Source organism: Rutilus rutilus (genome assembly GCF_951802725.1).
Source record: "Rutilus rutilus genome assembly, chromosome: 9".
NCBI classification, from domain to species: domain Eukaryota; kingdom Metazoa; phylum Chordata; class Actinopteri; order Cypriniformes; family Leuciscidae; genus Rutilus; species Rutilus rutilus.
In genome coordinates, this window is record NC_140223.1 from 8,615,036 (window position 1) to 8,625,844 (window position 10,809).

At 37.6% G+C, this 10,809-nt stretch overlaps 1 protein-coding gene across 1 annotated transcript in view; it reads left to right on the forward strand.

Moving 5' to 3' along the window:
• The first annotated feature begins 410 nt into the window (after positions 1 to 410).
• prss59 (serine protease 59, putative) overlaps positions 411 to 10,809 on the forward strand; it is a 15,092-nt gene continuing 4,693 nt past the window's right edge. The window contains exons 1-5 of the mRNA XM_084418624.1: positions 411 to 773; positions 1,710 to 1,891; positions 2,842 to 3,074; positions 6,064 to 6,199; positions 8,172 to 8,286. Coding sequence (XP_084274750.1) covers positions 567 to 773; positions 1,710 to 1,891; positions 2,842 to 3,074; positions 6,064 to 6,199; positions 8,172 to 8,286 — 873 coding nt within the window. The 5' untranslated portion in view covers positions 411 to 566. The remainder of the gene's footprint in view (positions 774 to 1,709; positions 1,892 to 2,841; positions 3,075 to 6,063; positions 6,200 to 8,171; positions 8,287 to 10,809) is intronic.

Consider the following 10,809-nt stretch of genomic DNA (forward strand, 5'->3'; position numbering starts at 1 on the left):
GTAACAACATTCTTCAAAATATCTTATTTTGTGGTCAGAAGAAGAATGAAATTCATACAGGTTTGGAACAACGTCAGGGTCGGTAAATGATGACAGAATGTTACTATCCCTTTAAGTAATCTAACTTGAAGAAACGCGATATTACAGTATTTACGGTAGTCAGTCAGCAACTGTTGCTCATTCCGCCGCATTTCGCGTAATTTCTCTTCAGAGGGGCAAGGCATACATCTTCTTTGCATGATCATACATCTTTAACACGAAAATAACAGATTTAATTTTATTTTATTTTGTGAAGCCAATCGAGTCGCTTTTATTTTGAAATATATGGATAAGCTATTGAGTTACTACGACGAAGGCTACATATTCATTTTACGAGCTTCGCCATTGGAAGGCAAAGAACATAACGTCAGCCTTTAAAAATGAATATTCATGAGCAAGGACCTCGCCATTGGAAGGATAACGCGGAACTACTTAATATTCATGAGCTCAGCCTTTTCCGTAGTGGGGAAGAGATGACATATCACATGATTATAAACACATGATCAAAGAATCAGTTCCACTTCAAGATGGCTTTAGGCTGTAATAGTTTAGAGAGATATCCAGCTGCTGTAGTGATAGTTTTAGCGTGTGTTTTCCTCGCCCCGTGCGCTGCTCACCACAGAAGCTCGCGCAGAAATGAAGCTCAGCTGCACGTGAAGTCTGATGTGCAGGAGCAGTGGTTCACTCAGAGACTGGATCACTTCAACGGCGCAGAGACTCGAGTCTGGAAACAGGTACTCCTGCTTCAGTGCATGACACTGAGAGACACTCGCTGAAACACTGATGCGAGTGATACATGCGTGCTTGCTCCATGACTTCAGAGAACACCATGGTATTATCCTTCAGAAATCATTCATAATGCTGATTTCGTGCTCAATAAACATGTTTGATTATGCTGAAAACAGTTGTGCTGCTTCATATTTTTTGTGGAAATCGCTTGTGCATTTTCTTTCAGGATTCTTTGATGTGTGGAAAATTCAAAAGAACAGCATTCATTTGAAATCTTTTGTAATGTTATTGTCTTTACTGTTACTTTTGATAAATTTAATGCATCCTTCGATTCCTTCCTGAATAAAAGTATTATTATTTTTTATTTATCTATTTAAAAATCTTACCCCAAACTTTTCAATGGTAGCGTATATCAACTATTTTCAACACGGATAATAATCAGAAATGTTCCTTGAGCATCAAATCCTCATATTAGACTGATTTCTGAAGGATCATGTGACACTGAAGACTGGAGTAATGATGCTGAAAATACATTTTGATCACTGGAATAAATTATGTTTTAGCATATATTCAAATAGAAAACAGTTATTTTAAATTGTAAAAAATATTATACTGTATTTTTGATCAAATAAATGAAGCCTTGGTGAGCAGAAGAGACTTCTTTCAGAGACAATAAAAAATCATAATGATTCCAAACTTGTGACGTGTGTGTGACTGTGTGTGTGTGTAGGTTTGTATTACATTGTGGACCAAATGATGTTTGTTTGAAAATGTAAAAATGCAGAAAGTTTTGTGTGATGGGTAGATTTAGGGGTCGGTTAGTGTGTGTGTGTGTGTGTGTGTGTGTGTGTGTGTGTGTTCAAAAGCACTGATTTTGACAGTCCATATGACACTAAAGGTTCTAATAAACCTTAAACTCAACAAACCTTTCGCTCCTGCAGAGATACTTTGTGAATGAGAGTTTCTATAGAGCCGGTGGTCCGGTGTTCCTGATGATCGGGGGGGAAGGTCCGGCTAATCCCGCATGGATGCAGTACGGGTCCTGGCTGCTTTACGCACAGAAGCTGGGAGCCTTGTGTTTATTACTGGAGCACCGCTTCTACGGGAAGAGTCAACCGACCGAGTGAGTGGAAGAACAGCACTGGGTTATCAACACTAGATGGCACTACAAGTCAATGACACACTGCTGTCTTTTCACATCTATCTATCTATCTATCTATCTATCTATCTATCTATCTATCTATCTATCTATCTATCTATCTATCTATCTATCTATCTTATTTTATCTATTTATCTATCTATTCATCCATCTTATTTTATCTATCTATCTATCTATCTATCTAATAGATAGATAGATAGATAGATAAAATAAGATGGATGGATAGATAGCTAAAATAAAATAGATAGATGAAATAAGATAGATAGATAGATAGATAGATAGATAGATAAAATAAGATGGATGGATGGATAGATAGATTGGTTGGTAGATAGATAGATAGATAGATAGATAGATAGATAGATAGATAGATAAAATAAGATAGATAGATAGTATCTATCTATCTTATTTTATCTATCTATCTATCTATCTATCTATCTATCTATCTATCTATCTATCTATCTATCTATCTATCTGTCTATCTATCTATCTATCTACCCATCCATCCATCCATCTTATTCTATCTATCTATCTATCTATCTAATTTTATCTATCCATCCATCTTATTTTATCTATCCATCCATCCATCTTATCTATCTATCTATCCATCTTATTTTATCCATCCATCCATCCATCCATCCATCTTATTTTATCTATCCATCCATCCATCTTATCTATCTATCTATCATCTTATTTTATCCATCCATCTTATTTTATCCATCCATCCATCCATCCATCCATCCATCTTATTTGATCCATCCATCCATCCATCCATCTTATTTGATCCATCCATCCATCCATCCATCCTATTTGATCCATCCATCCATCCATCCATCCATCCATCCATCCATCCATCCATCCATCCAGATTTAAACTCCCCTCAGTAACTGATAGATTGCTGTGTTGTGTGTTGTCAGGGATCTGAGCGCAGTGAATCTGCGTTTCCTCAGTAGTCGTCAGGCTCTGGCCGATCTCGCTCACTTCCGCTCGGTCACTGCAGCCACGCGAGGCCTGACCAACAGCAAGTGGGTTGCATTTGGGGGTTCCTACCCAGGATCCCTTGCTGCCTGGTTCCGTCTGAAGTACCCGCACCTGGTCCACGCCTCTGTGGCGACCAGCGCACCCGTACACGCCACCGTCAACTTCCCAGGTGAGCACTGTGAGGAGAAAGCAGTCGATGACAGTCATTCAACATGACATCATCATTAACACATGCTCCTGGTCTTATTGTGCATGTTTTATTAGTGCACTAAAGAAAGAAGTGTGTTTCATATCTCGCTCCGCTTCCTGAAACTATTTTCCTTTTGGCTTTCCGCTTTTCACCATTCTGTCAATTCTTGATGGACAAAATTCTAAAATAACAATAATTCAAAAATAATAATAATAAAATAATAATAATTCAAAATAACTCCCACTCCACAACTTTTCTTGTTCAGTGTTTTGGTTTACTCAGAAATACATCAAGTTCTGCAACTAAAATGAATCAATTTAGAAATTTTCTCAGTAATATTGAGAAATATGACTACAATTTAAAAGAACTGTTTACTATTTGAATATGCTGTTAAATGTCATTTATTCCTGTGATCAAAGCTGTATTTTCAGCATCATTACTCCAGTCTTCAGTGTCACATGATCCTTCAGAAATCAGTCTAATATGATGATTTGCTGCTCAAGAAACATTTCTGATTATTATCAGTGTTGAAAACAGTTGTGCTGCTTCATATTTCTGTGGAAACCATGATCAAGTTTTTCAGGGTTCTAAATAGAAAGTTCAAAAGAACAGCATTTATTTGAAATATAATCTTTTGTAACATTATAAATGTCTCAACTGTCACTTTTGATCAATTTAATGCATCCTTGCTGAATAAAACTATTAATTTCATTCCAAAAAGATAAATATTTTAAATTTAGTTCAGTTTTTAGTCATTTCTTTTTGTCTTGGTTTCAGTCTGCTTTTCTCGTCTTATTAGCCTTTTCCCTCTGTCCCTGCGAACAGCTGTGTGTCACCACGACATCGGAAAAACTTTGAACAGAGACCTTTCCCTGACCTACAGCTACACACACACACACACACATTAATCACCAGTCGGTCTGAGAGGGTGTTTATTATGTCTGTTGTGTCATATTTAAAACAACGCCTCCGTACAGAAATTAAATATAAATCGAGGGTTAATTATGTGTGTCCAGTGCGGAGAGACCAGACGCATGTGTTTTGCCTGTGAGGAGCATCCCAAACCTCTCCGTCTGTGTGGTTTGATGACGGCGGATGACTCCATGTCTGTCACACTCCATGTCTGTCACACTCCATGATTGTGGTCTGTCCTGCGGTGGAGCTTCGGCTCAAGTGTGGCATCGCTCCTCAGGATAGTGATGTCGCTCTGACCACTTTCACAGAGCTCTTCATTGTAAGCCGCTCTTAGATCACTCCAGCGCCAGAACAATAGCCTCTCATATTGTGTCCTCTCGTCTCATCATCTCTCGTTGTGTAGTTGGAGAGCGTGTGCTTTTTTTTGTTGTCCGGTCTGTTTGCCTCAAACAATGCAGGATCTTCTCAGTTTGCACATGCATGATGATGTTGACGGCGGTTTCATCGGGACTGCTCTCATTTATCACTCTGAAATAGGAGAGAAGGGATTGAGATCTCATGCATATCTCAAACTAAATACCTCAAAGTAAATTCTAAATGTCTTTCAAACATGCAATAACATCATATTTGAGCCGTTTGGTTTGCAACATTACTATTACTTTTAGACTAAAGGCCCGTTCACAGCAAGAACAATCACTATAACGATAACTATATTAACGTCAAACCAGCGGACGATATCGTTCTGTTTATTCTGCAATTCTGATTGGCTGTCAATCAGGCTGTCTGTTTATTCTCCGATTCTGATTGGCTGTCAATCAGGCTGTCTGTTTATTCTCCAATTCTGATTGGCTGTCAGTCAGGCTGTCTGTTTATTCTCCAATTCTGATTGGCTGTCAGTCAGGCTGTCTGTTTATTCTCCAATTCTGATTGGCTGTCTATCAGGCTGTCTGTTTATTCTCCAATTCTGATTGGCTGTCAATCAGGCTGTCTGTTTATTCTCCAATTCTGATTGGCTGTCAATCAGGCTGTCTGTTTATTCTCCAATTTTGATTGGCTGTCTATCAGGCTGTCTGTTTATTCTCCAATTCTGATTGGCTGTCTATCAGGCTGTCTGTTTATTCTCCAATTCTGATTGGCTGTCAATCAGGCTGTCTGTTTATTCTCCAATTCTGATTGGCTGTCAATCAGGCTGTCTGTTTATTCTCCAATTCTGATTGGCTGTCAATGTTTTTATCGTTCATCAGCTGGAATTTTTTTTTTTTGAAAGTGATTCCAACAATTTTTTACAGTTTCTCGGTGCCGTAAAAACTGATAAAAACATTGACAGCCAATCAGAATCCATCTTGCTTTAAAGAGCTCGAGCATTTAAAGCGGCAGACGATAAAACTGCAGAACAAACAGAACGATATCGTCCGCTGGTGTGACTCTAATATTGTTATCGTTATTGTGATTGTTCTTGGTGTGAACGGGCCTTTAGTCTAAAAATAATAATAATGGTGCAAACCGAATGGATGTATAAAAGCAGCAGCTTCAATATATATGATATGATCAAGATTCTCTCACGATTCTGAACAGACATCTAAATATCATGTAATTTACCAGAGGTTCTCACAAAATGTTCATTGTTGCAGTCCATTTAAAATGTTAAAATAAATCTGTTTGAGTGAATGATTCAATGACTCACTCATAAATACTTCACTTGTTTCAGCGTTTTTGAACGGATCTCTTGAATGTATGATTCAATGACAAATACCGTTTTTAACAGTCACTTGTCGCCACCTACTGATGTAACGATGTAATCGATATAATCATTATTTGAAGTGTCAAGTTACTTTCAATAGCTGATTAACTCTGTTGTTCGCTACTATATGCATCAGTGTTTATATCCCAACTACAAACTTTTATCTCAGTACTTCCGTGATAATATGAATATTTGTAACACAGAAATAACGATACTGTTTGTGAAGCCGTTTCAAACATTCACATGAGTCAAATCGAACATTAGAATTTTGTTGAGTAATGGATGTTGTGTAATTTTCTTCTGTGTTTGCAGAATATTTAGAGGTGGTGTGGCGATCGCTGGCGGCGGAGAACCCAGACTGCCCCCTATTGGTGAAGAAAGCATCGGACACACTGGTTGATCGGCTCAAAGACCCGAAAACATATGACAACATCACAAAGGACTTCGGGTATCACACACACACGCACACTTTTAAAAAGAAATGAATGCTTTTATTCAGCATGGATGCATCACATTTATCAAAAGTGACAATAAAGACATTTATAATGTTACAAAAAAAATTATATTACAAATAAATCTTGTCCTTTTGAACTTTCTATATATTAATGAATCCTGATTAAAATGTATCATGATTTGCACAAAAATATAAAGCAAAAAAAACTTTTTAAAACATGTTTTTTGAGCACATAATAATCATAATATCCTGATTTCTGAAGGATCATGTGACACTGAAGTAATGATGCTGAAAATTCAGCTTTACCATCACAGGAATAAATTACAATATATTCACATAGAAAACAATTATGATTTTTTTTTAATAATATTTCAATGTTTTTACAGTATTTTTGAACAAATAAATGCAGCTTTGGTGAGCAGAAGAGACTTCTTTCAAAAACAAAGAAAGATTGCTGCCCTTAAACTTTTGAATGGCAGTGTATAGTGTGAGAAGTGCAATTTTAACTGCTTTTTAATTGAAATTTAATTTAACAGACAACATAAAATGGCATTCATAATGCATTTATATACAAAAAAGCGACATTACTAAGTGAAACAGAATATTTCGCTGTAAATAATTCTTGCCGGGGCTTGATTTTTATTTTATTTTATTGTATTCATTCATCAGGATCTGATGGAAAGTTGGCTATGATGTTATTGGATAATATTCATCCCTGCCAACATGTCTTTAATTGCGTCAGAAGGAGAAACACAGTCATGTTTGAGGTGGAGCAAGTTACATCATTCAGTATACTCACTATATTTTTAGTTTATTATAGGGTACTTATTTTAATTTCACCTCGACTTAAAAATACATTTTGAAAGGATGCATCTATTTAAGCTACTAGAGTTGGGGATTATATAGGTTTGTAATGGCATAGGAACATGACACTATGTCTAATACATGTGTGTTTTGGAAGGACTGAAAAGGCCTTTCTGTTGCAGTTGCTGGACTGTGACTATCCTGGTTTCAGTGTCCTTCTTAGTTCCGTTCGACTTGTGATCTGTGTGTGTGTGTGTGTGTGTGTGTGTGTGTCAGGATTGTGAGGTCCTGGAATGCCGTCTGTGCTCCGTGGCTCAGATATGGACCAGGGTCAGTCGTCTCAGCACGACCCACACAAAGAAAACACTCAATCTAAAACATCCTTCATCTTTCTCTTCCTTCCTGCCGGCAGACTTTCTGCTGTCATGATTCTGGCTTTGTAAGGAATGTAATACATTATAAGTGTGTGTACTGCACTAGAAGTGTGCAATGGTAAAAGTAAGAAGGAAATCAGAATTTTTATAGTGAATAAAAAAAAAACCATTATTTGATCTTTTTCTACTTTTCATCCACTTTTTTTTTGTGGAAAAATAGTGATAAATAACATAATTTATTTGAAATTATCATTTTTTGTAACATTCTAAATGTCTTTACTGTCACTTTTGGTCAGTTTGATGCATCCATGCTGAAAAAAAGTGTTGATTTTGAACGATAGTGTATATAAAAATATATTGATATTAAGTCAAATAACTTTTAAAGTATTTGTATATCATGGTAGAATTTGTTGGACTGCATTTAAATAAAATAATGATTTAACTAAAAACATCTGGATGCATTACGATAATGAGGATTTGAGAGAAAACGTCACAATGCAAAACCTCTTAATGTTCCAGAAAATAAGCTTACATTAATTTTCTTTATATTGGGGATGATGTGCGACGTGTTTTCGTGTGATTCACCCGCACAATGATCTAACACTTTTCCCAACATATACGAACTGTTCCCCGCTCTGCTCGGCCTTGCAGCATGCCAGATTTGATGATGTCATCGAGTGTGTGTGCGGAGTCTTGTGGTTCAGTGTTTCAAGTGGAGAAGAGAGTGTGTTTCTCCGCAAATTATCCAGTGTGTATCGTCAGCATGAACTCATTTCTCCGTGTCTCAGGTTGTGCTCTAAGCTCCAGATCCAGTCCAAGATGGATTCTGCGTATCTCCTGGAGTCTTTGGCTGGGAATTTCATGGATGTGGTGCAATACAACGAGGACAACCGCGGCTTTGAGGTGTGTGAGTTAGAGATGATGGACCGGGTCCATGTTGTCCGCCACGCCACATTTTGACCACAGGCACAAAAATGAAATGGTTAGAGTTCATGAAGACTCTGTACTAAAGCCATTACTCGGGTCAGGAAAGGTCGAGTCAGAAACAAGATTAGTCATTTGTTGGAGAGTGTGTGTATGAGACAGATAAGAGGCTGGATATTGTCTGGTCAGATTACCAATAAACCACAGGAGCTTTTAGAGGTGCAGGATTGAGTTTCAGTGAGAGAGAGAGAGAGAGAGCAGCTGAATGAATGAGAGAGAGAAACAACAGCCGTGTTTATAATGGGAAACGTTTGGATTGTTCATGTCGTTTTATTCGTACGTGTCGCTTGTTATTATAAAATGAGCTACATTTGGGTTAGTATAAAAATCCTGCATCCCTGTTTGCATACTTCTGCTCCTGATGACAGGGAAGTGCATACTTCTATGTGTGTAATGAGAAAGTAGGCCTTTATTAGCACATACCAACATATGCTACAAACAATTATTTTCAGTAGTTTTTGTTAATTATTTGTTTTTTGACTTACTAGTTTTGCATTATGGAATCTAAAATTCTAATTTCAAAATAGTCACTTCTGTAAAAAATAAATGTTTATTGTAAAAAATGAAATCATGCTCTGGTAAATCATAATTATGATAAAAAGGAACCTATGATTTTAAAAAGTCGAAATTATGATATAAAAAGTCAAGTTATGATTTCGACTGTCAATTTTGACTCATGCTATAACTTCGACTTTGTATGTCATTTTTTTTTTTTTTTTTTTTTTTCATAATTTCGACTTTAAATCATGTTATTCTTAATTTTAATTTAGTATGTCATAATTTCAGATTTATAAAACATGTTAATCATATTTAAATTTTGTATTTCATAATTCTGACTTTTTTCATCCTAATTTTTTACTTTTAAATCTCATAAATTGTCATAAACACTCACTCACTCAGACACACACACACACACACACACACACACACACACACACACACACACACACACACACACACACACACACACACACACACACACACACACACACACTCACACTCACTCACTCACTCACTCACTCACTCACTCACTCAGTCACAATCACACTCACTTACTCACATACACACTCACTCACTCACTCACATACTCACTCACTCACTCACTCACTCACTCGCTCACTCAGTCACACTCACTCACTCACTCACTGACTGTCACTCACTCACTCACACACACACACTCACACTCACTGACTGACACTCACTCACTCACACTCACTCACTCACTCACTCACTCACTCTCTCTCTCTCTCACTCACCTTCACACTCACTCACTCACTCACTCACTGACACTCACTCACTCACTCACTCACTCACTGACACTCACTCACTCACTCACTCACACTCTCACTCACTCACTCACTCACTCACTCACTCACTCACTGACACTCACTCACTCACTCACTCACTCACTCACTGACACTCACTCACTCACACTCTCACTCACTCACTCACTCTCACTCACTCACTCACTCACTCACTCACTCACTGACACTCACACTCACTCACTGACACTCACACTCACTCACTCACTCACTCACTCACTCACTCACTCACTCACTCACTCACTCACACTCTCACTCACTCACACACACTCACTCACTCACACTCTCACTCACTCACTGACACTCACTCACTCACTCACTCACTCACTCACTGACACTCACTCACTCACACTCTCACTCACTCACTCACTCTCACTCACTCACTCACTCACTCACTCACTCACTCACTCACTCACACTCTCACTCACTCACACACACTCACTCACTCACACTCTCACTCACTCACTGACACTCACTCACTCACTCACACTCTCACTCACTCACTGACACTCACTCACTCACTCACACTCACTCATAAAATTGAATTAATTGAATTTTGAAAACTTGAAATTGAACACTTGAATTCAATCAATGAAAATTAATCTTAGATGTGTTGCTTCTCAAGTAAATTTAAGATTATTTTTCATTAAATTTATAGTGAATAAGTGTGTTTTGTTGCTGATTTTTTTGCATCTGCAACAGTGCAGTAAATTCGACTTAGTAAATCCACGACTTCACTTCTTAAAATGACTTCATCCTTGTTTTCCTCAATATTTTCGTTGTAAAATATTGAGTAAGTTGTAAGAGTTGTAAGAGCTGCCACAAACTCTTTTGCCACAAACTCTGCGTCTTTTTATAGCGCAAGGAGTTGTGGGTAAAATTAGCCCATAAAGCATGCAGAGATGCACTCCTTGAGATCAACAGGACAGCTTTATTTTCAGGCTCCTGTGATTCGGGACGCTCTTGCATACTGTATTACAGAGAGAGAATGAGAATTTGGATGCAAATTTACCTGAAAACGTAAAAACCCATGACATAGTTTACAATTCAGTGAATTCAAACTCCATATTAATCCAGATTTGGTTTGTGAATCACTCACTCACTCACTCACTCACTCACT